The 26,908-nt window shown below is 52.5% G+C and overlaps 1 protein-coding gene across 6 annotated transcripts; it reads left to right on the forward strand.

Moving 5' to 3' along the window:
- The first annotated feature begins 4,537 nt into the window (after positions 1-4,537).
- Positions 4,538-26,608, forward strand: ZNF667 (zinc finger protein 667). Of its 6 annotated transcripts, none has more exons than XM_079760175.1 (7): positions 4,538-4,805; positions 9,506-9,659; positions 11,364-11,624; positions 12,109-12,200; positions 13,793-13,919; positions 15,021-15,104; positions 25,029-26,608. In XM_079760175.1, the coding sequence occupies exons 2-7, from the start codon at positions 9,647-9,649 to the stop codon at positions 26,585-26,587; spliced, it is 2,136 nt and encodes a 711-aa protein (XP_079616301.1). In that variant the 5' UTR covers positions 4,538-4,805; positions 9,506-9,646; the 3' UTR covers positions 26,588-26,608. The 6 variants fall into 6 exon arrangements, with proteins under 6 accessions (XP_079616301.1, XP_079616304.1, XP_079616306.1 ...); XM_079760178.1 differs by having other exon boundaries at positions 4,538-4,723; XM_079760180.1 differs by lacking the exon at positions 25,029-26,608 and adding an exon at positions 15,714-17,523.
- The last annotated feature ends 300 nt before the right edge of the window (positions 26,609-26,908 follow it).

The following is a 26,908-nucleotide window of genomic DNA, read 5'->3' on the forward strand; positions in this document are numbered from 1 at the left end:
AGAACAAATGCAATTTCACCCCCAGCCAGGTGGCTCAGTTGGTTGGAGCATCGTCCTGCACACCAAAAGAGTGGGGGTTCAATTCCCGGTTAGGGGACATACCTAGATTGCATGTTTGATCTCTTGATCTCTGTTTGGGGTGTGTATGGGAGGCACTGATCAATGTTTCTCTCTCATATCTATGTTTCTCTTTCTCCCTTCCTCTCTCTCTCTCTCTCTCTCTCTCTCTCTCTCTCTCTCTCTTTCTCTCCCAAATCAATTAGAGAACATATCTTCAGGTGAGAACTTAAAACACATACACACAAACAACTAATGCAATTTCTAAACAGGTTAGTAAATAAAGGTCAATCCTTTTATTAACATACATCACAAAGGATTGACCTTAGCCATACATCTAGTTTTTCACCCAGGGACATTGCCCAACAGAGGCATTGCCCCTAACCCCTTCAGGGCACTGTGGTTACCAGTATAAAGGGCTTTCAGTCTTCGCTCCGTGCCTGCATATGCAAATCAACCCACCATCTTTGTTGGGTTAATTTGCATACTCACTCCTGAGTGGCTGGTGGGTGTTGTGGAGGTGTGGTCAATTTGCATATTTCTCTTTTATTAGTGTAGATCGTTAATAATGAACTACAGTGTTCACTAATGACTGATGACTATCATCGTGTTGCATTCATTTCCCTTACGTGCCTTATGCGCAGTCGCACCATTTCTCTCCACTAATACTAATGGCGAATTTTCTAGCAGCCAATGGCCACGTCCTTAGTCTTGGACTGACTTGTTGGGAGTGCGCAACAGGAAATATTTCGCTTTTGGAGAACAAGAAAAATAGGTTATTTGTATGACACTTATTAATCTGTGCAGTTATTCAGTGTCTGGTAAGTTCATGGTCAAGAAAAAAATATTTTTATTAAAATGTTCTATTTTATGTTAACGACGACTCATTTATTTCAGCCCTTTGTACTCAGCACGTCCCTATCGACATAAACCCACGTTTCCACGGAAATGGAAGCTTTTTTTTTTTTTCCCCCGGCCACATCCACTTACCCCTTGTTTAACCGGCCCCTGTGAGCCTGTGAGTGTGACACGCTTGGTCATGGGGAGATTAAGTAGTTTTCATGCGCTACATGGACCTCTGCTGCCACCTAGTGTCAGTCGCTGGGAGAGCAACTCGACTGCCAATCCTAAGCCACAATTCAGAGGACCTGTGGGGAGTTCCCATTTGTTTCCTGTGTGTTGTTTTTGTGTGTTTTTTTAAACAAAGCTCTATTTCTTTAATAGAACTTAATTTCGTTTGTTAATATATATTTTTATTGATTTCAGAGAGGAAGGGAGAGGGAGAGAGAGACAGAGATATCAATGAGGAGAGAATAATCGACGGGCTGCCTCCTGCACGCTCCCCGCTGGGGATGGAGCCTACACCCTGACCGGGCATCGAGCCGTGACCTCCTGGTTCCTAGGTCGATGCTCAACCACAGAGCCACGCCGGCCGGGCATGGGTGTTCGCCTTTGAAACGCAGCTGGGGTCCTCGGACCAAGGCCTCTGTGGTAGGGCGTCCCCTTGCCCGTCAACAGCTCCACACACCTCTGATGCCTAATTCCGGGAGCGCTATAGGAAGGAGGTAGTCTCACTTGGAATATCCCTCGGGATGTGGACCCAAGTCTGTACTCGTCTTCCTTTAAATGACAGGACGTAAAACAAGTTATCTACACTCCACGCATCACTTCCCGGCCATCTTACGTGCTGTGGTAGTGGACGGATGATGAAAATATTCGTATATCAGTGTGTTACGTGTGGAATATGTTACCTGAATACATCGTCCTTTATAATAAAACCCTAATATGCAAATCGACTGAACAGCTGAACGACAGTCCAGTGGCAGTGATGGCGGGGAGCAGGGCTGGCCAGGTAGCACCACCCACCCCCACCCCTCGCCAACGCCTCCTGCAAACCAGCAGTCGGACATACCCCAAGGGCGCAGGCTGGGCTGAGGTACCCCCCCCCCCCCCCGCCCCATGCACGAATTTCATGCACGGGGCCTCTCGTGTAACATAAATGTCATGTACATGTTCATGCATGCTGTACTGTATTTCTATGTGTCTGCTTGTTTTTTGTTTGTTTGTTAAATATATTTTATTGATTTTTCACAGAGAGGAAGAGAGAGGGATAGCGAGTTAGAAACATCGATGAGAGAGAAACATCGATCAGCTGCCTCCTGCACACTCGCCACTGGGGATGTGCCTGCCACCAAGGTACATGCCCTTGACCAGGATCGAACCCGGGACCCTTCAGTCCACAGGCCGACGCTCTATCCACTGAGCCAAACCGGTCAGAGAGTGAACTTTCTCTTACCGTTGGATTCCTGGCTCTGATCTCTTCCTTAGCCAGAACTCCAGCGCCCAGGTTGCTGGACCCCAGTCCCGGCTGACTCCCTCGGTTGGACACCTGGTGCCATTCCTCCATCAACAGATTCAAGATGAAAGATGAAACAGAGGGCCGGAGACCATGGGATACCAGGACACAGGCTTTATTGGAGATCACCCTGCCGGCCGCCTTCCAGAGGGGAAAAGGGGACGGGCCAGGGGTGAGAGCACCTTTTAAGGGGAGGAAAGGAGGGGACGGGGCTTAGGGCACTCAGCACACACTGATTGGTGGTTTCATGTAAGGCACATGATTAGGCACCTAGGGACTTAGGAATTGGGTGCTTAGGGTATTTGGCAGGTGCTGATTGGTGGTTCAATGTACAGTCCATGTAAGGTGTTCAGGAATGTCCGGCTGCAGGTGGAGTTTACATCATACTCCGTCCATCAGTTGGGGGAAGGGAGGATCTATCACAAGACATCTGGGCCCTGGCACCCTGGTCTCTCTGTAGCCATGGAGGTCTCTGATGCATAAGTTTTTCCCTCAGCTTCCCACTCTTTTCCACCAGAGTCCCCCTAAATAGCAGGAAGGACCTAGCTGGTGCGGCCCAGTGATTGAGTGTGGACTTAGGAATCAGGAGGTCACGGTTCAGTTCTGGACCAGGTCATGTGCCCAGGGTTGCAGGCTTGATCCCCAGTAGGGGGCGTTCAGGAGGCAGCCGATCCATGATTCTCTCTCCTCATGGATGTCTCTATCTCCCTCTTCCTCTCTGAAATAAATTTTAAAAATAAATAAAAATATATTTTAAAAAGCCCTAGCTAGTTTGGCTCAGTGGATAGAGTCAGCCTGTGGACCGAAGGGTTCCAGGTTCAATTCTGGTCAAGGGCACATGCCAGGGTTGTGGGCTGGATCCCCAGTAGGGGGCCTGCAGGAGGCAGCTGATCAATGATTCTTTCTCATCATTGATGTTTCCATCTTTCTCTCCTCCCTTCCTCTCTGAAATCAATATAAATATATATTTTTAAAATTCTGTCCGTCCTGACCTGGCCGGTGTGGCTCAGTTGGTTGGGCGATGTCCCGTGCACCAAGTAGGGGGTGTGCAGGAGGCAGCCGATGTGTGACTCCCTCTCCCTTCCTCTGTCGAAGGGAGGAAGGACATTTTTAAAAAATATGTTTTTATTGATTTTTAGAGAGAGAGAGGAAGGAGGGACAGATAGAGACATGGCTGAGAGAGGAACATCCATCCATCGGCTGCCTCCTGCCCGCCCCCTACTGGGGATCGAGCCCGAAACCTAGTGTTACCGAATTTTTGGACTGGAATCCGGATTCTTTCTTCTTTAGAATCGAAGAATGAACCCACGGACAGAAAGTGGGGTAGCAAAGGTGGAGATTTATTGAAGAACAAGTGCAGACTCGCACGTGGGGAGGGGGGAGAGTCCCACAGAATGGACTCCCATGTGGGTAGGGGGAAAAGGGTCCCATTGAGTTCCTTTTCTCTATGGCTTATGAAGGCTGCAGAAACTGGTGCCTGGATATCCCCTCTGATTGGTCAAATATTCCCCTTCAAGTTGATTACTATAGTAACTCCTGGGCTCAAAGGTTGACCCCCCCCCCCCCCCCCCCCCCGCCTTCCCTATTGTTTTCCTATTCCCTCTGGGCTTTCTTCCTCTCCTTCTGAATGAAGGGCTTCCTTCTCTTTATTTTGTAAATAGAGACCTCGGCTACTTCCAGTTCCCTTGTCTTATGCAAATGCAACTGTTGCTGCTTCCTAGTCTTATGGAAATGTACCTTCTCCCTGTGTTTTTTCCTTGGACCCAATTCTAAAAAAAAATTTTTTTTAAATCCCTAAGCCTGCCTAGATCCCCCTAAAATTCCTGCTTCACCAGGAATCGAACCAGTGACCTCCTGGTTCCTGGGTATGGATGCTCAATCGCTGAGCGACAGCAGCAGGATACTTTAAAGATTCTCTAGGTTCCAACGGTCTTGCCATTGTGCAAACGCGGCCAGTAGGTGACGCGTCGCCACGGCAACGGGCCGCAGGGTATCCTGGGAAATGGAGTTCCGGCGCCACGCAAAGGACTCTAGGCTCCTGGATCGATGAAGGCGCCAGTGCGATTCCACTCCGGGCCGAGGACCGTCTCTGCGACCCTCTCCCGGGCCAGTTCGCCTCGGGGCAGAAGAGATCGCAGCCCGCGTCGCCCGGCTCTCCCCACCTCACGCCAGGGCGGGGCCCCCCGGAGCCGCGCGGCGCCCCGGAGGCTTCTGGGAGTGAGTGCGCAGTGCGCAGGCGCGGATGCGAGCGTTAGCATCCGCGGGTGAGCGCGGCTCCCAGTCCCGCTGATTCCGGACCAGGACACGCAGGTGCGGAGGCCGGGAAGGGCGGCGAGGCGGAGGCCGGGTCAGGGTGAGCGGACCAAGGGCGGGCCGCAGCGCCGGAGAGCAGGTACGTGATTTCACCGGGGAGCGCGGCCTGGGCGGTGCGCGCGGCCGGCCTTGCGTGCCACGTGGGTTGGCGCGGAGGCGGTGACGCCCCTGGACGGCGCTGATGGCGTGCGTGCTGGCGTTCGCGGTTACGTAAGAGAGGGGCGGGGCCTCCGGCCGTGGTCCATGGGACGTCCCGGGAGTGATGGAAGCAGAGGCGCTGGAGCCGCGTGGCTTTGTTTAGGGGCGGGGCGAGGAGGTGCTGGGGGCGGTCCCGGCCGCGAGGGGCGGGGCCTCGCGCTCCTGAGGCCGCACGAGGGCGGTCCCGAGCGTGAGGGGGCGGGGCCTCGCGCTCCTGAGGCGACACGGGGGCGGTCCCGAGCGTGAGGGGGCGGGGCCTCGCGCTCCTGAGGCGACACGGGGGCGGTCCCGAGCGTGAGGGGGCGGGGCTTCGCGCTCCTGAGGCGGCACGGGGGCGGTCCGGAGCGTGAGGGGGCGGGGCCTAGCGCTCCTGAGGCGGCACGGGGGCGGTTCCAACCGTGAGGGGGCGGGGCCTCGCGCTCCTGAGGCGGTGCGGGGGCGGTCCCGAGCGTGAGGGGGCGGGGCTGAGGTCCGGGAGGTGAGTGCGCAGGCGCAGGCAGCGCGTGGGCGTTAGCGCTGGAGTCAGGTGGGCGCCGCAGGGAAGCGACCCGGGAGGACGGAGGTGAGTGTGGGGTCCGTGCCCCCGCTGCTCCGTGGGGTCGTAAGGCCGCGGGGGGCCCTGCGCCCCAGGCTGTGTGAGGCTGTGAGCCCGAGGCTGCCTGTGAGGGGAAGGGCCGTCACTGTGAAGCGTGGGATGGCGTCGGTGTGCGGGGAGGAGAGGGCGTGGGGGTGTGACGGGGCCGGCTGTGGGGGGCGCGGGCGGGGGCGGCCCCAGGTCCGTGTAACTTCACGGTGGTCTGGGCTGCTCACGCGGGAGAGCGGTGCCTGCACCGGAGGGCTGGGAGCGGGCCGTGCGTGGGGCCCTGCGGGTGGGGGTGCGCGGGAGGCAGGCAGGTGCGGACCTGTTGCTGTCGCCGCCTGGGGCGGGGTGCGACCGGTGTCCGTGCTTCTGCAGGTGCGAGTGTGCGGGGTGCCGCCCGGGGCGGATCCGCCTGGACCTGGAAGGGGGTCCCCGCGGGGAGGATGCCCAGCGGCCGCGGCGGGCCCTGGTGGTACCGATTTTTTTTTTTAATTTTTGGGCTGGAACCCGGATTCTTTGTCTCCCGGAATCGAATGAATCCACGGACAGAAGGTGGGGTAGCAGAGGAGGAGGTTTATTGAAGAACAAGGACAGACTCCCCCGTGGGGAGGGGGGAGCGTCCCCCTGAATTAATTCCTCTTCCCAACGGCTGAGAGCCTGGTGCCTGGATGGCCCCTCTGATTGGTCACCAGGCCGGTTACCATAGTAACGGCTGGGCTCACCGTGGAACCTCTCGGTAGCACAAGTGAGGGCTCCCCCGCCCCTTCCTCATTGTTTTCCTATTGCCTCCGGGCTTCCCTCTCTTTGTTTTGTAAATGTGACCTTTGGTGGCTGCTCCCAGCGCCCTGGTCCATGGAGATGTACCGGCCCCAGGCTTACAGGTCGATGGAGATGTGCCTTCTCCCCGTCTGCAGCCCCGCGCTTTTCCGTGGACCCCAATTCTAAAAAACCCCTAAGCCTGCCTATGTCCCCTCCAAATTCCTGCTTCACTGGGGAAGGCAGCCCGCGTGTGGCCGTGCGAGGCTTGCCTCCTGGGGGCCGGGGAGGTTAGGCGGGGTCACGGGTGAGACCCCAGCATAGCGCTTGCTGAGCCCTGTGCGGGTGCAGGGTGTCGGTTGTGTCGGTTGTGATGCCCTGCAGAGGCGCGGAGGCAGGGTGCCATGGTGATGCTGCGGGTGGGCGCTCCTCCTTGAAGCTGAGGAGGGTGGCGCCCCGGTAGCCGAGCTGCCGCTGGTTGTCGGCCTTTGAAAGGAGGGTGGCCCCAGCCGGTGTGGCTCAGTGGATAGAGCGTCAGCCTGCGAACAGAAGGGTCCCGGGTTCCATTCCTGGTCTGGGCACATGCCCGGGTTAGGGGCTTGATCCCCAGTAGGGGGCGTGCAGGAGGCAGCTGAGCAATGATTCTCATCATGGATGTTTCTATCTCTCCCTCTCCCTCCCTCCATCTCTGAAAGCAATAAAAATATTTTTTTAAAAAAGCAGAAGACCCCTAACCGGTTTGACTCAGTGGGTAGAGCGTCAGCCTGCGGACTGAAGGGTCCCAAGTTCGATTCCGGTCAAGGGCATGTACCTTGGTTGCAGGCACATCCCCAGTAGGAGGTGTGCAGGAGGCAGCTGATCGATGTTTCTCTCTCATTGATGTTTCTCTCTATCCCTCTCCCCTCCTCTAAAAAAATCAATAAAATATACTTTTTTAAAAAAGAAAAAGAAATATCCATGATGAGAGAATCATGGATCAGCTGCCTCCTGCAAGTCCCCCACTGGGGATGGAGCCCACAACCTGGGCACGTGCCCCCGACCGGAATCAAACCTGGGATCCTTGAGTCCGCGGGCCAATGCTCTATCCACTGAGCCAAACCAGCCAGGGCTGTTATTGACAACCTAACGGGAAGGACGCCCAGAGAGTTTCCGAATTTCCTCGCCTGGGTTCCAGGAGGGCAGAAGCAGGCGAGGGGCGGGGAGGACAGAAGCAGGGCGGCCTCCTGGGTGGAGGTGTCCCTTGGGAGCTCGTGGAGGGGAGACCTGAGCGGGGTCTGGGGGAGGAGGGGTCCCCATAGCATGAGCTGGAGGCAGCTCTGCGGCTAGACCAGTGGTTTGCAAACTCATTAGCCAACAGAGCCAAATACCAACAGTACAGCGATTGAAATGTCTTTTGAGAGCCAAATTTTTAAAACTTAAACTATATAGGTAGGTACATTGTTATTAACTTAATTAGGGTGCTCCTCAGCTGACCTTTGCTAAAAACTCAAGGGGCCAAAGAGCTGCATGTGGCTCTCGAGCCGCAGTTTGCCGACCACTGGGCTAGACCAGTTCTCACTGTGGGTACTTTGGGCCAGATAAGGGGGGGGGGGGTTATGAGTTGTAAGATTGCCCCTGGCCACCAGAAGCCAGCAGCACACGCCCTGCCCCGGAGGTGAAAGCCAGGTGTCCCCAGACGCTGTGGGGGGGGGGGGGAGGCTCCAAGAGGCAGTCACTCAATCTGCAGGCACGTGTCTGCCACGGCCAGGTTTGTGCTGGTCAACGGACAAGACCGACCAGGTTCCTGCTCGCCTGTGTTAGAAGGAAGGGGAGCCCCCCAAGTCAGGGTCCTGGTAGGACACAAAACACTCGGCAGCAGGCAGACGCGCACACACGGTGGTCTGCTGGAGTTTAGCGTCTCTGACTCAGTGACCTGTCCTTTGCTCCTGATTGGAGCTCAGGCACAAGTCGCTCGTGATTGGCTAATTCAAAGGGAGGGGTTGGCCTTTGCTGTTTTAAGATGGCGGCCGATTAAACTGTACTTTGACAGAAAAGGTGACTTCTTTATTCTCACACGTGGAGCTTGCATTTGATAAGGAGACACGGGTTAACCCTGTCACAGGTGGCTCAGTGGCTGAGCGGCGACCTATGAACCAGTAGGTCACAGTTCACTTCCCGGTCAGGGCACGTGCCCGGCTGGTGGGCTCCATCCCCAGTGTGGGGGTGCAGGAGGCAGCCGATCAATGGCTGAAATCAATAAAAATATACTTAAATAAGTAAATAAATCTATGCCAGGGGACAGTGAGTATTTTGAAAAGTAAAGTAGGGCCCGTCCACCTGTGAACCAGGAGGTCGAGGTTCGATTCCCGGTCGGGGCACATGCCCGGTTGTGGGCTCGGTCCCCATTGGGGGGCAGCCGATCAATGATTTCCTCTCATCGTTGATGTTTCTACCTCTCTCCCTCTCCCTTCTCTGAAATCAATAGAAAATGGTTTTAAAAGTAAAGCAGGTGAAGGGATGGTGGGACGGCAGTAGGTGCTGTGCCCAGAGTCAGCTCCCGGCTCCCGGGGGCATCCCAGTTACTGAAGCCAGAATGGCCACCCGCCGTGACTGCCCGCCCTCCAGCTGCTCTGTCTCTCCTCCTCCAGCCCACCTGGCGGCCCAGAGACCCAGGGGGGTGCTAGACGAGGCTCCCCGGGAGGGCCCCTCGGGAAGCTGTAGGGAATAAAAGGCCCAGCTCAGTCCTCGGAGACTCCCTCTGCTGGGCCTGGCGTGGGCACAGCCATCCGGTCATCAGGCAGCTCCCAGGGCTCTGGTGTCACGGGCTCCGCCCGGCCTCTAGCAGCGAAGGACATGGACCGGGGGAGGTGCTTTCAGGATCGGGGTCAGCAAAGGCGGCCTGACCCTGCGCGTCCCGCGGAGGACACAGGCCCAGCCCCGCCCGCAGGCGCAGGCGGGAAGGCTCTCCGTGGGAGGAGAAAGAGCAGGGCCTTTAGAGAAGCGTCTTTGCGTGTCACTGGCCGCTGGGCCGCCGTCAGGGGAGGGCTGGCCTTCCGGTGCTTGCCGGGCTCGGGCTGCCTGTGCGGAAGGGACGGGAGGACTGGCCGGGAGCCGGGAGCCCGCTCGGGGCAATGCCCAGCGGCCGCGGCGGAGGGAGGCTTCCTTCTCCCCATCGCGCAGATGAGCAAACGGAGGCCGAGTCGCTGCCCCGCGGGCGAGCTTCGCGCCAGAACCCCCTCGCATCACTGCCGCCCTCTCCTCCCCAGCGCGGAGGTCCTCGGGGACATTGTCTCGTGGACGGGAACGTGCTGCTCCGGCTCGGCGGCCCATGAGAAACCGCAGGCCCGGCCGGACGCCGCTGCCCGGAGCCACCCTCTCCACCTGAGGCGTCGCGGGGCGAGCGGGCCATGTTCCTCCCCGGTAAGCACCGCAAGCTGCCTTCTCTCCTTCTCACGCTCACACGGCCCGAGCTGCCCTGACTAACACTGTCAGGGCACCAAGCAGAGGCCGCCAGCGGGAGCTTCCCTGCTGAGGCGGCTGCTTTGGGGGTGCCCAGCCCGGAGCCAGGCCCTCCGCCTCCCCTGCTGCTGGAGGGTCCGCCACCGGCTCCCGGGCTCCCGGCCGGTCCGGGCTCCAGGGGAGGAGCGGGAGGCCTGGAGGCGTGTTAACACAGCCCTGGAGAAGGGCCGCCGGGCGTGACCTTAGCCTCTCAGCGCTGCCGTCCCTGCCCTGTTAGACGGGCCACACGGGACTCCGCCCAGCGTGGTGAGGGTCAGGTAGAGTCTGTATGACCTTGGGCCTCCCATGTGCTACGAGTCCGGGCCCTACACTCTCCCCTCGGATCCTCCCTTCCCCTCCACCTTTGTGCCAGTCTCACCTCCGAGAGGCTCACCATAACCTTTGCTTTGTTTTGTTTTGTTTTGGTTTGTTTTTTTGGTCTTGCTTTCAGAGAGGAAGGGAGAGGGAGATAGAAACATCAATGATGAGAGAGAACCATTGATCGGCTGCCTCCTGCACGCCCCCCACTGGAGATCGAACCCACAACCCGGGCATGTGCCCTTGACCAGAATCGAACCTGGGACCCTTCAGTCCGCAGGTCAACGCTCTGTCCACGGAGCCAACCCAGCTTGGGCCTCCCCATAACCTTTCTACTTACTGCTGCCACCTGCCTCTGCCCGCCTACCCACCAGTCCCGGGCTTCCTTATCCAGCCCTCCCTGCTGTCTGACATGCTACATGTGTAACCATAGGGGAAAAAACCAACAGGTTATCTACCACTGGGTCCCAGCACAGGGCTCCCTCACGCGTGTAAATTCCTGAGTGGTAACAGCGTCTTCTGTTTTTTTGTTTTTGTGGGTTTTTTAAATATATTTTATTGATTTTTTTTTTTTTACAGAGAGGAAGGGAGAGAGTTAGAAACATTAATGAGCCGAAACCGGTTTGGCTCAGTGGATAGAGCCTCAGCCTGCGGACTGAAGGGTCCCAGGTTCAATTCCGGTCAAGGGCATGTACCTTGGTTGCGGGCACATCCCCAGTAGGGGGCGTGCAGGAGGCAGCTGATGGATGTTTCTCTCTCATCGATGTTTCTAACTATATCCCTCTCTCTTCCTCTCTGGAAAAAAATCAATAAAATATATTTTTTAAAAAGAAACATCGATGAGAGAGAAACATCCATCAGCTGCCTCCTGCACACACCCCACTGGGGATGTGCCCACAACCAAGGTACATGCCTTTGAGCGGAATCGAACCTGGGACCTTTCAGTCCGCAGGCTGAGGCTCTATCCACTGAGCCAAACCTGGTAGGACTGTCTTCTGTTCTAATGAGGAGACTCTGGGTGGCTCCTGGGTGGGGGCTGTCCCCCCGAAAGACCAGCCACGGTTGGAAGCTTGGCATTTCAGCACCCACTTCTCCAGAGAGGGGAGGAGGGGCGAGAGGCAGTTAGTGATCGATCACACCCATGTGATCCCTAAAGGGGGGGGGGGGGGGTTCAGAGAGCTCCTGGGTTAGGGAACACTTCCCCGCCCCGGAGGCTGAGGCTCCCCGGCCCCCCGGGACAGGCTCCTGTGCGAGGGGCCCTCCCAGCCCTCGCCCTGCCTCCCTGCTCACCTGTGTCTTCTGTCACAGCCTCTGTCATAAGCAGCCACACGGAAGGCATGTTTCCCAGAGTCCTGCGAGCCATTGCACCAAAAGATGGACCCCGGGGAGAAGGTCGTGGGAACCTCGACTTGGCCACGTCGGACAGAGGTCATGGGCCCCCTGGGCTCCTACTGCTGGCCACCGGCATCTGGGTCCAGGTCCCGGTACTGAGTGAGAATAGGGTGACGCTGCAGGACATCCCTCTCCCTGGACACACACGTGCTCACGTCATGCACGCACAGGACGGAGGTGAGAACGCCGGGAGCACAAAGCTCGGCTCGCAGTGTGGAGAAAGACAGCTTTTCCCCAAACACTGCAACCTGCTGACTTACTGTGTTTGCTGCTCGTGGTCTGTCCGCACCAACTCAGGTGCTCCCCGCGGGGGCGAGGCCCCGTGCACCCCCAGTGCCCTGGCCCATGGGGCGGGCTGGCTAAAGCTGCCCCACACAACGGGGTGGCCCCAGAGTGAATACAACTCTCTACCTCGTCCTCGCGGCCCGTCCCAGCCCGAGGCCTGTGCAGGTGCCACGGCCGGGGGGGGGGGGGGGGGGGGCGCGAGGGACTGTGTGACCCCTCCTGTCCTCTCCGGACACTGCAAGCTGACCTTTGGTGCTCTGCGTGTGCGTGCATGTGAGCGCGTGTGTGTCCAGGGCGAGGGGCTCTGGCTCTCACCCTCGAGACTCCAGGACCACCCAGAAAGCCAGCCAGCCCCCTGACCTCTCTTCTCCCGCAGCCCCGCCTGCCCTGCGTGCTGCCCCGCCCCCGACGAGGACGCCCGGTGCAGACAGAAGGATGCCAGCCCTGCGGCTGAAGCCCAAGCCCAGGGTAAGCGGCCATCGCTCTTCCTTCGGGGTGGGCGTCCCTTAGACCCGGACCCTGTGTGTTCCCTCCCGGCCCGGCCTGGTTCCCAGGTCCCTGCCATCACCACGGGGGAGCTCCCGTTCCTTCAGCACCTCGGGGTTCCTGCCGATGCCAAGAAACGCCCTCCCCAGGGGGAAGACAGCAGCCACTGCTTTCTCAGGGTGGTGCGCCCCACCCCCTGGAACCTGCTTCGGGGGGCTCTGTGTTGCGCTCCAGAGCTAACCTCCTAGCATCGCTTTGTCTGTACTTGTACAGCCCATCTTACACGGAGAACCTCTGACTTTAAGAGACTCCATAGCTGCTCAGGCCGCATGCGCTGGCGCCAGGCGCGAGGTGGTGAGGCCGGGCCCTGGACGAGCTGGCTTCAGTCCGGAGTGCTGGGCAGTGCAGTGGCTTTCTGCCGGCGCCGCTCGAGGCGGTTTCTCGTGACCAGCAGCTCCGCCCTCCGCCCTGTGCGTGGGTTCCCTGTGGCTGCACGTGTCACCACTAACTTGGCAGCAGGCGTGCGTTCTCACCCGTTCCTGGCTGGGAGCTGAGCACGGCACGGCCTGGCCTCTGCTGTGGGTCTCACACGGCTGAAATCCAGATGTCGGCTGGCTGCGGCCTCACCTTCTCCCGCTTTCCACGTGGCCCTTCTTCCACCTTCAAACCAGCACCCGCAGGCCCGACCCAGCTCCTGCCTGAGTCTCCCTAGCTCCCTGCCCTCCTCGCCTGTGACTGGCGGGAGAGAAGCCAGCACTCGGGGCCTGTGCTCTGCATGTGCATTGCTGGGGCATCCCGTAAGCATCCGGCCACCTAGACAGCCCTGGCCTTCCTGGCTTCAGGCCACTGGTTAGTAAGACCTTGATGACACCTGCAGAGACCCTTGTGCCGAGGGGGATATACTCACGGGCCCTTTAGTGAGCGAGGAGATGGCCCTGAGCTGAGGCAGGCTGCCCAGCTCCTCCATGCAGGACTGAGAGAGTCACTGAGTCACCTCCTCTTCCTCCCTCCCCCCTCCCCTGGTCGGTCAGTGCTGCCATCCTCTCGGGTTGCTGCGTCACAGCTACTGTGAGCGCCGAGTAAGGCCAGTGCGGACGTGTAGGAGCCTGGGAGGATGCCTGGACTCTGCCCAGAAGTCCAAGTTGACACGCCTTCTGTGCAAGGTTTTTTGTGTGTTTTTTTCATATGTTTGTATTGACTTCCGAGAGGGAGAGGGAGAGAGAGAGAAACATCCATGATGAGAGAATCACGAATCGGCTGCCTCCTGCACACCCCCTCCTAGGGGTCGAGCCCGCATCCTGGGCATGTGCCCTGACTGGGATCAAACCATGACCTGGTTCATAGGTCAACACTCAGCGGCTGAGCCTGCCGGCCGGGCACACAGCCTTTAACACCGGGCCGCGCTGCGCTGTGTTGTGTTATGTTAATTCTCCTGCCCCTTTGGGCTCCGGTCTCCAGGTGTCCTGAGTAGGTTCCTGGCCCCGGTATCTCCGTGTTTGGGACAAGCCCACTGTCTGCTCCAGGTGTGTGGTCGCATGAGCCCACCGTGACCGATGTGGGGTTTTCTGTTGCAGGCGCCAGTGACGTTCGGGGACCTGGCCATCTATTTCTCCCAGGAGGAGTGGGAGAAGCTGAGCCCCGTGCAGAAGGGTCTGTACAGGGACGTCATGTTGGAGACCTACCAGACCCTGGCCTCTCTCGGTGAGCCCCCGCCCCGCCAGCCCTGAGGAACGGGGATCTGGCCGTCGTCAGGGAAACAGAAGCCACCCCAGTTAGGGTTTGCTTTCTCTTTAGCAGCTTTATGGAGATACAGCTCACACACTGTACATGACCGCCAGCACTCACTTCGTGTCCCCACCCACGCCCACAACCCCCCGCTTAGCAAACACTAGTCCCGCTCCCGCCCTAGGACGTGCACAGACCTGGAATCACACAGGACGGGGCCCTTGGTGTTTGTTTCTTCCACGGAGCTCCGTGTGTTCAAGGTTCATCCACACTGTAGCGGGTGACAGGACACTCACAGCACATTCCTGTGTGTGGCCCATTAACATCCCATTGCACAGGCCACGTGTGAATCCATGATGGGTGCGTGTGCTGTGTCCACTCTGCAGCTCTTAGAATATGCCGCTGTGAACATTGTGTCTGAGTTTGGGGGGATGCATATCTTCATTTCTGTTGGGTATGTAGCTAGGAGCGGAATTGCTGGTCAGATAGTCGCTGTGTGTGTAACCTTTTGAGGACGTCGCCTGTGTTGAGAGAGATTGATGAATGTCAGGAAGTCACGTAACAGGCGCTGTTAAAGGGGCCCCGTGGGCGTGGGTGGCACAGATGGCGCTGCAGACGCAGCCACCTCCCAGGGCACGGGCGCGGCTGGGCTCTCGGGACAGAGGGATGCACTGCCTGGCTTTGTACTCCTGAGGGGGCAAGAGAGGGCCAGCTCTGGGAGTGGGTGGGAAAAAGGAAACAAACTATGGAGGCCCTGCTGGTAGACACTCTCGGAGCAGCTGGCGAAGGAGGGGTGTGGGGTGCAGAGCAGACAAGGCTGGTATCGGGAGTCGACAGGCAGCAGCTTAATGACCAGCCTCGAGCTTCTGCTCCAACTTCTCAGGAAACCCGTTGGCTCTGTAGTTAGGAAGGAAGAACTGGCAGCGGTCCCTGGGATTGCATCCTCATTCTCGAGCGGCCCTCTGCCTCCCCCACCCTCCGTTTGTGCCCGCAAATCCCCTTTCCATCGGCACAGGGTGTGGCCCCGGCGCCGTGGCGCCCACGTCATGCTCAATCCCAGTGTTTTCCCGTGTGCAGGACTGTCCGGTCGGAAGCCAGATATGATCACCTTGTTGGAGAATGGGAAAGTACCCTTGACGGAGGGAAGACACCCCGGCCTGGGTGAGTGACAGAGCCTGGGTCTGGAAGTGTGTGCAAGCACACTCCAGAGTGGGAGGGCCACGGGCAGGCTGACATTCAAGAGCCCCTCCCCCACCTCCTGGCCCCAGACCTGTGCGGGATTCAGGCCTCTCCGGTAGGACCGTCGCCCGCAGGGAGAAGGGTACCATTTTATAGGCCCTTCTGGGTACAGACACTTCCCGGTGCAGGCTCCCCCCGCCGTGCTGAGGCGGGTGCTGTGATTCTGGTGCTGTGGGTGAGAACACAGACCCAGCCTTGTCCGCACCCATCACACTCCCTGCCTCAGCATTCACACTTCCCTCAGAGAAAGCGTATTCCCGCTTCTTTAATGACAGCTCTCCAGCAATAATGTTCCAGCTGCACCATTTTCTTCAGTCCTTTCAAAACTTAAAAATCTTTTCCACACTGTTCATTTTGACTACTTTGTAAGGACTTATTCCCTTGTCTAATAGATTCTTCTTTGATTGATCAAGTTGTGTGGGGTTTTTTACACTTCTAAGAGGCTTTTTAGTTGTAAAAAGTATCCTCCTATCCTATATAATAAAGAGCTAATATGCTAATGGTCCTCACGCCGCAACTGCCGATCACCAGGAGGCTGCCGGGACAACAGACGTGTTCGGGGGCGCGGGGCTGCGTGCCCGCCATGGAGGCAGTCCACGCAGCAGAAAATGTCTGAAGAGCAACATACCTCTAATGCTGAAAGAAGGCGGCTTTGGCGACAGAATTTATCTGAAGAGCAACTATTGGCACAACGTAGATCTGCAGCTGAAAGAAGCCGGCGTTACCGACAGAAAATGTCTAAAGAGAAACGAGCCGCTGACACGGAAAGAAGGCGGCTTTGGCGACAGAACTTAACTGGAGAGAAACTGTTGGCGCAACGTAGATCTGAAGCCGAAAGAAGACGGCGTTACCGACAGAAAATGTCTCAAGAGCAACGGGCCTTGGAAGTTGAAAAAAGGCGGCTTCGGCGACATAGAGCATCTCAAGGGGAACTATTGGCACAATGTACCTCATTAAAAATGCAGCTACAGGTGCAAATGTTTCTCGAAAAAATGAGCAGATTGAAAAATTAAATGAAGAAATTTCGGGTATACTCAATGGAGATTTTCACACACATTTGAGTGATGATTCCATTGATTCAACAGATGATGCTGAACGGGAAAATTTCCCTATCGAATTTCTTCATAGTATCACTCCTTCAGGAATGCCGTGTCATAAATTAAAATTGAAAAGTGGGTACAATCATCATGCTACTGAGAAATCTTAGTAATAAATAGGTCTTTGTAATGATCCTCGAGGTATTATCACAAGATTGTGACCTAACATATTCGAATCAGAAGTATTAACAGGATCTGTAGAGGGAGAGATTGTTCTGATTCCAAGAATTGATTTGTCCCCATCAGACACTGGCCTCCCATTTAAATTGATTCGAAGACAGTTTCCCAAGATGCCAGCGTTTGGGATAACTATTAATAAATCACCAGGACAAACTCTAGACAAAGTGGGAATATTCCTACCTGAACATGTTTTCAGACATGGTCAGTTATATGTTGCTTTCTTTTTTGAGTTCAAGGAGTGTGTGACGTTAAAGTTGTAAATATTTCATCACAAGGGATATTAGTCAAGCATTCTGAAAGTGTTTTCACTCTTAATGTGGTAGTATACAGGGAGATACTAGAGTAAGTTTAATTTATCAGTTATTGTTTGTATCAGGGTTATTTTTCTATCATTTTTTGTTTTTAGATCATGTTTTTGTTGTTTTCAGATCATGTTTTTATTATTTTTATATTATGTCTTATGTTGTTTATTAATAAACTTATATATTATTTTCATATACATTTTACTAGTTTTCTTTCATTTCTGACACTTCAATTATAGAGAAAGGGCAAATAGCAATATTAAAATGTTTCCTGTAATTAATTTCCCTTTTACTGTGCACGAATTTCATGCACCAGGCCACTAGTGACATTAAATATACGACCTTAACCGTTTTTAAATGTGCAGTTGAGTATATTCACGTTGTCATGCGGCAGATCTCTAGAATGTTGTATCTTGCAACACTGAACCTCTGCCCTCTAATTGCTGGTCCTCCCCAGCCCCTAGCAGCCACCCTCCTGCTCCATCTCTGCGATTAGGATGACTGTGGCTATTTCATAGGAATGGAATCACAGTATTTGACCTTTCTGACTGGCTTCTTTTTACTTAGCTTAATGGCCTTGAGGTTCATCCCCATTGTAGCATGTGACAGAATTTCCTTCTTTTTAAGGGCTTTAATATTCCATTGTGTATATACAAATTCGGCCTTCTGTATCAGTTCCACATTTGTGAATATAACCAACTGTGGGTTGAGAACGTTTGGGGCAATGAGACAATAAGGACACATACGTAATTATAAATATTCTTTTACCGCATCCAACGCAGCTAGAGAGCGGTCCAGTTCCTGAGTAGTGGTGGCTGGGGATTGAGAAAATGAAAGAGACGGACACAGAAATAGAAGGGAACATATGGGGCCAGGTGGGACAACTGTCCCTCTGATGGAGAGACAGTGACCAAGACCCGGTACAGTGCATTTATTTTATACAGTGAGATACCAGGAAATTTTTACTAAAGTTTAACATAAAGGAAATTATATGCATTCTCATGGCTTCTTTGTAATCGTCACTTCTGGCTGGGCCTGGGAAATTGTGTTCGTTCCTGGTTGCCAGGGGTCTTGTCCAGTATCTAGAAGGGTTCAGGAATCTGGAGAAAGGCTGTGTAAATTATTAAGAGTCCAAAGACAAAACATAATTTTGGAAGGCATTTTGGGGAGCCAGAAGAGACTTAGCTAAAGAAACCAAGTCCTCTTGAATCTCAGACCCCTTGCTCTTTATTAACACAAACTAGAGGCCGGGTGCATGAAATTTGTGCATGGGGATGGAGGGTCCCTCGGCCCAGCCTGCACCCTACAATCCAGGACCCCTTGGGGAACATCTCTCTCACAATCCTGGACCACTGGCTACTAATCACTTGCCTACCTGTGTGGTCACTCCCAATTGCTCCCTCTGCCGGTATTGTTGCCCCTAACTGCCCCCTCCTGCCAGCCTGGTTGCCCCTAACTGCCCCCATGTGCCAGCCTAGTCACCTCTTTCTGCCCCTCCTGCCAGCCTAATCGCCCCCAACTGTGCCCTCCCCACCCCCACTGGCCTGATTGCCCAAAACTGCACCTCCCTCCACCGACCTGGTCACCCCATGCACTCTGTTCAGTCGTTTGGTGGTCCCTCACTAATCCCCCTGCCAACCTGGTTGCCCCACGCAGCCTACTTGTTCAGTCGTTTGGTTGTCTCTCGGGCCGGCCCTGGGCGGCTGGGCAGCCACCACCATCTGAGGCTGGCCCTGGGCCGCTGGGGAGCTGAGGGGACTTGGCGCCGCCATCTTGTGGCTGTGGGTGCTGCCAACTTTGAGGACAGGGCAATCAATTAGCATATTCCCTCCTTATTGGCTGTGGGCACCACCATCTTTGAGGATGGGGCAGTCAATTAGCATATTCCCTCCTTATTGGTTATGGGTGTGGACATCTTTGTGATGGTGTGAGGGTCAATTAGCATATTCCCTCTTTATTAGATAGGATTGTCCTAAGGCCATGGTCGGCAAACTCTGGCTCACGAGCCACATGCGGCTCTTTGGCCCCTTGAGTGGCTCTTCCACAAAATACCACGGCCTGGGCAAGTCTATTTTTGAAGAAATGGCATTAGAAGAAGTTTAAGTTTAAAAAATAGGGCTCTCAAAATAAATTTCAATCATTGTACCGTTGATATGTGGCTCTGTTGACTAATGAGTTTGCCGACCACAGTCCTAAGGCGAGGTAGATATACACATCAAAGGCCGAGGTTTAATATACAGAGGCCTGGTTGGATTGGGGGAACTGCCTACAAGCTGTTCAAGTGTTTGGCCCGTAGGAGGCAATAACATGTAGATTGAAATGCCCTCGACTGTCTGGCAGCAAGCAATCATTTATGCCTCCTTTTCAGGTTTGGGGAAATGCCCTCAGCCATTTCCAGCAGGCAATAACATGTGATTCAACAGCCCTTGCTGAAGTCTCAAGGTCCACCAACCTTGTGATGAACTTCTGGCATTTATGACCTGCTGGAATATCACTCTTTTTTATTTAATAAATTTTAAAATTAGACACATTCATGTTCTTTTAAATTGCTGCTAGGACTTAAAGGAATCTGTCTGCAGTAAGTTTCTCTTTGGGCCAACAGTTCTTTCAGTCCCAATTTCAATGTCCAACAGTTTTTTATGTGTACATGCCAGCAATGATATTCTAGTTCTGGAAGGTGGATAAACGGTGGCATGCACGTCCAACCTTCTTTGCCTTGGTCCTGGGAAACCTGCAGCAACACACGGCTGCTGACTGCTAGTATGGCAAGGCGTCTTCACCATCTCCATTTCTCGACTGTTTCTCCTCTTGTCTTCAGCGTGTTGTTTGGGGTCCACTACTATTCTGTGGCTGGAACAATCTGGTCAGTTTCTCTCTCGAATCCATTGTTTTAAGAATCCACACAGGCTTGGAGGAGTTTTCTGGTAATACACAGCATATTCTCAACCACAGGTTACATTAAGGAATCTTCTATAAACTAGACTTGGGATCCTTTTCATTTTTTGCCCAAACAATTTTCCTTGGGCTTATTTTGACAACAAGGGTGTTTCCATGGGTGTCTTGCCATCAGCATTACAAGTGAAAAAAATGTTTAAAGTGAAAAATTTTCTTGATGTAATGTACTTACAGGGAATTATTCCCCCCTTTTTTGACGTAACTATTAGGAGGCTTTTAGAAATTTTGCAATGCAGTCTTTATAACTTTTAATTTAATTTTTTGCACAGAAATATGACTGCTCTGGATTTATTACATGTTAAGCAGCTTTTACTATGAGATGAACTATCAGTAAAAATTTAATTAATGCTTTAAGAATAGATTCCAGCCGAAACCGGTCTGGCTCAGTGGATAGAGCGTTGGCCTGCGGACTGAAGGGTCCCAGGTTCGATTCCGGTCAAGGGCATGTACCTTGGTTGCGGGCACATCCCCTGCAGGGAGTGTGCAGGGGGCAGCTGATCGATGTTTCTCTCTCATCGATGTTTCTAACTCTCCCTCTCCCTTCCTCTCTACAAAATTAATAAAATATGTATTTTTTTAAAATGACCACATTTTTCTGCTGGGAGAAGCCAGCCTTCATAATTAACAAAGGGTGCAGTCTTTACCTGGGCCTTTTTAATTAATACTAGAGGCCTGGTGCATGAAAATTCATGCACGTGGGGGTGGGTGGGTGGTCCCTCAGCCTGGCCTGTGCCCTCTCGCAGTCCAGGACCCCTTGGGGGATGTCCACCTGCTGGCTTAAGCCTGCTCCCCAAGGGATAGGGCCTAAGCTGGCAGTCAGACATCCCTCTGGGAGCCCTCGGGGGATGTCCACCTGCCAGCTTAGGCCCACAGTTGGATATCCTTAGTGCTGCCGAGGAGGCGGGAAAAGCTCCCACCACCTCTGCTGCACTCGCAGCCATCACCCTGGCTTGTGGCTGAGCGGAGTTGCCCCTGTGGGAGTGCACTAACCACCAGGGGGCAGCTCCTCCATTGAGCATCTGCTCCCTAGTGGTCAGTGCGCGTCAGCGACCGGTCATTCCGGGCGTTCCACCCTTAGGATCCATTTGCATATTACCCTTTTATTATATAGGATATTATTATCTCTGTTTCAACAACTTTGAGATTCAAATCCAATTATAATTATCCAAGACATTCACATCAATGTTTCTCACTCCCTCCCTCTCTCTAAAAAGCAATAAAAATATCCTCTGTGGAAAGGAGAAAAGTAAGAGGGTTTTTTTGGTTTCACTTATTCCTTCAGTGCTCTTCCTTTCTCTGTGTAGGTCCCAGTTTCTGATCTACATTGTTTTCCTTCTTAGAAGGACCTCTTTTCAACAGCTCTTTCAAGGCAGATCTACTGGCAACGAATTCTCTCAACAATTGTTTGTCTGAGAACGCCTTTATTTCTCTTTCACTCTTGAAGGATACAGGCAGTCCTCGGGATACGTCGGACTCGTATGTCATTTCGTGCTTATGTTACCATCTCTGATAAATACTGATAATTCAGTATTTACCCTTGTATGTACATACTAGTAGCCCTGCACGCGAATCTGTGTGCCAGTAGCTCTCTGCCGCCCTCCTGTAGCTCTCCGCCTGCTGTCCCGACCTCCTGTAGCTCCCCCCGCCCCCCTCATAGCTTGCTGCCCTGTCCCCTCCTATAGCTTTTCGCAGCCCACTTGTAGTTCCCTGCCCCACCCTCCTGCAGATCCACGATCTGGTCATTACACGGTCGTTAGGCCTCAAGTCGTCGTAATGGATAATTAGCATATTCCTCTTACTGTATAGGAGGACGTGCTTTATGTTATTTTATTATTTGCCACAAGTAAAGGTCAGGAATTGTTACCTTTCTTTCAAATGTTTTTTTTACTGTTTCACTTCATTACCGCTGTGTATGTGCTCCATGTGAGTGACGTAGGTGCTTAGGGAGGTGGGTTCCGACTTACGGCGAAAATCGAGTTACGTCGGAACAGATCTCCCACGTAACCCGGGGACTGCCTGTATTTTCACAGAGTACAGAACTTGAGGTTACCGGTTTCTCTCTTCAAACGAGAGTTCCCAGTGACTCTTGCTAAAATGAGTATTTAGATAAAAGCCCAGCCTGTCTCCAATTTAATCAGCCTAATGAAATTCAAATTTTTACATGAACATTAATTCTGGGGAAATATTAATTTTTTTCTTAACATTAGTTCTGGGAAAATATCAAAAGGTGTTCAAGTGTTATAGAAGACTGGAGGAAAGCCAAGCAACGCTTAGAGAGATGGAGTGACACAGCTTTCTTACGCCGGCGTTCTCAAACATCTGAGCAAAGCCATCCGGTGGAAGCCTTTCCTTTATACCCTTTTGGCTTCTTTGTCGCCCAAATATGGACTGGGGCTTCCGGACCTTTCGGGGGCTTTGTACAAAGCTCTGTGTGTGGGGATGGGGGTCATGGGACCAGACCTAAGGGCCTGACTGGCGCCAGCACTCACAGCCCTCTCTGGGGTTTGTGTATCGTTTTACGATTTATGGCCTCTGTAACATGTGAGCAAACAGGCAACAAATCTTGCTAGCCCAGACTGCAGGAAAAGGGGCAATAGGTTGTATTTTCCTATCTGGGTTACATTGTTCTGCTTGAGGGAAGTTCCCTTAGAGGGAAACAGACGTTATAGAAAGAATTCGCCTTTAGCCTTCTCATCCCCCCACCCCTTGTCCCACAGACTTTTCTTAGCGGTACGACGACTATGGTATGTTACGATGAACAGGGACGAGGACCGCTCTTGGCTGCGTCCTGCTAATACGGGATGACGACCAAGGGGTTAGCATCCCATTTCTTCCTCGGAAGGGTTTGTAGGGAATTCTTCTGGTTTGTAGGACCATGTGAAGTTTAAAGGCATCTAGGCGAGATGAGATAAAGAGAGTTAAGAAATTTAGAAGCCCTGACCGGTGTGGCTCAGTGGATAGAGCGTCTGCCTGTGGACTGAAGGGTCCTGGGTTCGATTCCGGTCAAGGGCGTGTACCTTGGTTGCGGACACATCCCTATTGGGGGGTGTGCAGGAGGCAGCTGATTGATGGTTCTTTCTCATCGATGTTTCTAACTCTCTATCCCTCTCCCTTCCTCTCTGTAAAAAATCAATAAAATATATTTTTTTTAAAAAAAAGAAATTTAGAAGACATGGTCCTCAGGTTACAGCTATGAGTAGCATTAACAGTGGTCCTGTCAATGGGAGAAGCCATTTCCAGACACCCTCGCACCCCCTAAGCAGCCCAGGACTCAGATAGCTCCTGTCTTCTTTTTGTTGCTCGTTCAATTAGATCCTTAGCCTTATCCCTGACAATGCCTGACTGGTTGGCGTAAAAGCGGCACTCTTCTCCTAGGAAGAGGCAGATTCCACCTTTCTCTGCCGTTAGTAAGTCTAATCCCCTTCTATTCTGTAGTACTACTGTGGCTAAGGAATCAACTTGATCCCGCAAGGTGATTAGGGTCTCAGCTACTCTCTCTCTGTCTTCCGAAAATTCTTAGGTTAAAACCTGATAAGAGGAGACAGAGTGAGCTGTTTCCCCTACCCTGGCTCCTATGTCACCTGCAACTCCAAGTGCTCATTAGAAGGGGAATCACTTGCAGAGCCCTTTTATATCTAAGGGGAATCTCGATGGATTGGTTGTTGGGCATGATAGACATGTCTGGGGTTAGATAGGCAGGAGTGCACACTCCCGTCCAGGTCCAGTTTGCAGGCAGGCAGGGGTAAGCAGTGGTCCCTCACATGTCGAATGTTCCTGCAGGGGGCACCAGGGGTAGGTGGTGTTTTCAGCCTTCAGAGTGGAGTTGCATAGATCATCTGGGAGGCGACCTGTTGGCTGTTGGCCCTGGGTACTGCTGAAACAAACAGGAGCAACATTAGTTAGCTGCACATTGGCCATGACAGGTCCTATTATTTCTTCCGCTACGTTCCCTGGTTTAGCTTTGTTTACCGGGGTAGCCGTTAATAGGAGTGGTCCTGGGGGAAGACATAACCAGCAATCTCTAGCCAAATTAGGGTTGGTAATGTTGAGGAGGTGGTGGGTTGAATCCAGGAGCTGATAGAATCGGGGGTCCACGTCATATTGCCTCTGTGGCAGAGTTCTTAGTCTGGGTACTGGTCGGTACCTTGGATGCTTCCTGTTGTTGCTTGATTGTTTCTAGTCTGAGGGCTTCCCTGGCTCGGGATGGGTCAACAAAACTGGTTCCCCCTCTATGGGCCCAGCAGACGTATGCACTGCTTGAGGATCCCTGACAATGGTTGCAGAGCTTACCTTCCAGTAGACCTGTCTTTTCCATATACAGAGCTTTACTCCAGTGTAGCCCTAGCTCCCCTGATAAGAGGAAAGACAATAGTGTCATCCTGGGTCCTGGTTAAGCAGGGGCAGGATGGATATAGTTGCAAGGGAGAGTGGGAACATACAGGCTATAACTAAGGGAAGTATGTTATTCCCCCTGTTCCTGTTCAGTGGGGGTCCAGAGCAGTGAACCGCTAGAACAAAGAGTAGTAGTATAACTATTCCTGCAAGGCAAATGTAGCCAAGAATGGCACGACAAGGAGTGGTCCAGCAATTCTTAATGAGGCCTTCGTTTCCTTGCTGAGGTGCAGCCGGAGAGGATTTTCAAGATCTGGGGTCACCTTCCACTCAGACTGATCGCACAAGTCTACTGGCAATGAATTCTCTCAACATTTGTTTGAGAAAGTCTTTATTTCTCTTTCACTCTTGAAGGGTATTTTTCACAAAGTACAGAACTTGAGGTTAATGGTTTCTCTCTTCAAAAGAGAGTTCCCAGTGACTCTTGCAAAAATGAATATTTAGTTAAAAGCCCATCCTGCCTCCAATTTAATCAGCCTAATGAAATTCAAATTTCACAGTATTATTTTTTCTTAACATTAATTCTGGGAAAATATGAAAAGGTGTTCAAGCAGTTTTAAATATCTCTTCTAATGTTTTTCACTTCTTTAGCATTTCAAAGAGCTACTTTAGTCATTTTAAAGGACTATTAATTTTGATATTCTTAAGGGACATGTACATTTCAGAAAATGGGAAAAATCAAAATGAAGGAAAATATTACTGCAATCCATTCTCCCAGAAAGGACACTTTCGATTTAGATGCACAGCTTTCAGATATTTTCAACTTTAAAAAATGGGATTATTATTGTGGTCAAGTTTGATGAATTTTTCACTTACATTCTAGGAAATTTTCTGTCAATTCAACTTAGCTTCTTACACGACAATTTTTTTTAAAAAATAAGAAAACAGATGTTTAATTTGTTGATGTCTTTCACACTCAGGGTCTAAATGTGAGACCAAGAAGTTACCTCCAGATCTTTGCAACAAACCTGGGCAAAGCATCTATCAGAAACCAGTTTCTGCATCACGAATAGGTCCCACAGGGAAGAGAGGCTGCAAGAAGAATTCAGCCCTAAAGAAACCCAAGAAAGTGCATCCAGGGAAGAAGTCTTTAAAGTGTAATGACTGTGGGAAAACCTTCCGTCAAAGCTTCTCTCTTAAACTTCATCAGAATTCCCATACTGCAGAGAAACCTTATGAATGTAGTCATTGTAGAAAAGCCTTCAGACAGGTCTCGTCCCTCCTCCTTCATCAGAGAATTCACAACGTAAGGAAGAGCCACGAATGTGATCAGTGTGGGGAAAGCTTCACGCAGAGAACAACCCTTCTTCTACATGAGAAAAGTCACGGTGGGAGAGGAACCTCTGACCGTGGGAAGGCCTTGAGCCCATGTCCAACCCTCAGGATACATCAGAAAACTCTCCTTGATGAAAATGCCCGCCCGTGCAGAAAACGTGGGAAGTCCTTCATTCGAAGGCCACCCCTTTCTCGTCATAGGAAAATCCACAATGGAAAGAAAATCCATGAATGCAGTAAATGTGGGAGAGGCTTCCGTAAGAAATCAGTCCTTGTTCGACATAAAAGAGTTCATACTGGAGAGAAAACTAGTGAGAAGGCCTCGAGTCAGCAGAGCAGCCACCATTTAGAGAATCCTTATAAATGTAGAAAATGTGGAAAATCTTTTAATAGGATCTCATCCATCATGCTTCATCAGAGAATTCATGCTTCAGAGAAACCCTACAAATGTGATAAGTGTGAGAAGGTCTTCCAGCGGCTTTCAACCCTTATTCTACATCTAAAAACTCATAATGGAAAGAAACTGTACAGATGCAATAAATGCGAGAAGGTCTGTAATCGGCATTCATCCCTTATTCAACATCAGAAAGTTCATACAAGGAAGAAGAAACTCTTTGAATGTAAGGAATGTGGGAAGATGTTTTCTGAAACTGCCAACCTTAAAATACATCAGAACATTCATTCTGAAGAGAAGCCTTTCAAATGCAACAAATGCAGTAAAGTTTTCGGCCGCCAGTCATTTCTTATTGAACACCAGAGAATTCATACAGGGGAAAAACCGTACCGGTGCGAGGAATGTGGGAAAGCTTTCAGTCATCGAATATCTCTTACTCGACATAAGAGAATTCATACTGAGGACAGACCGTATGAATGCGATCAGTGTGGCAAGGCCTTCAGTCAGAGCGCGCACCTTGCCCAACATGAAAGGATTCACACTGGAGAGAAACCATACACGTGCAAGACCTGCGGGAAGGCCTTCAGTCAGCGCACTTCCCTTATTCTACACGAAAGAAGCCACACGGGAGAGAAGCCCTATGAATGTAGTGAGTGTGGCAAGGCCTTCAGCAGTGGCTCGGACCTCATCCGGCATCAGAGAAGTCATTCCTCAGAGAAACCCTACGAGTGCGGTAAATGTGGGAAGGCGTACAGCCGGAGCTCATCCCTGGTTCGACATCAGAATACACATTCAGAAGAAAAAACCTAAGGGTGTTACTAAAGCAAAGACCGAGTCTCAAAGGAGCAGGTACAGAGGCCGGGGGGAAATGCATTTGTCTCTAACACACATTTTGTAAAAATGGGGCCGTTTGATGATGCTTTCCCCTCTGAAAGCCAAAGGGCAAAAGTCCTTGATGACTTTGACCTAAGAATCTGAAATTAGCGGAGGCAGTGACCTTATCATAGGTCTTAATTAAGCTCAGCTGCTTGGGTAGGTCATTTCTCATAAAGACAATTCTTCATTTGATAAGAATCACCGATATTTTATTTCCAATGTAGTTTTCCTTTATATGTTTTGTGTTTGGTTTTT

This window comes from Cnephaeus nilssonii (assembly GCF_951640355.1).
Source record: "Cnephaeus nilssonii genome assembly, chromosome: 20".
Classification (NCBI taxonomy): domain Eukaryota; kingdom Metazoa; phylum Chordata; class Mammalia; order Chiroptera; family Vespertilionidae; genus Cnephaeus; species Cnephaeus nilssonii.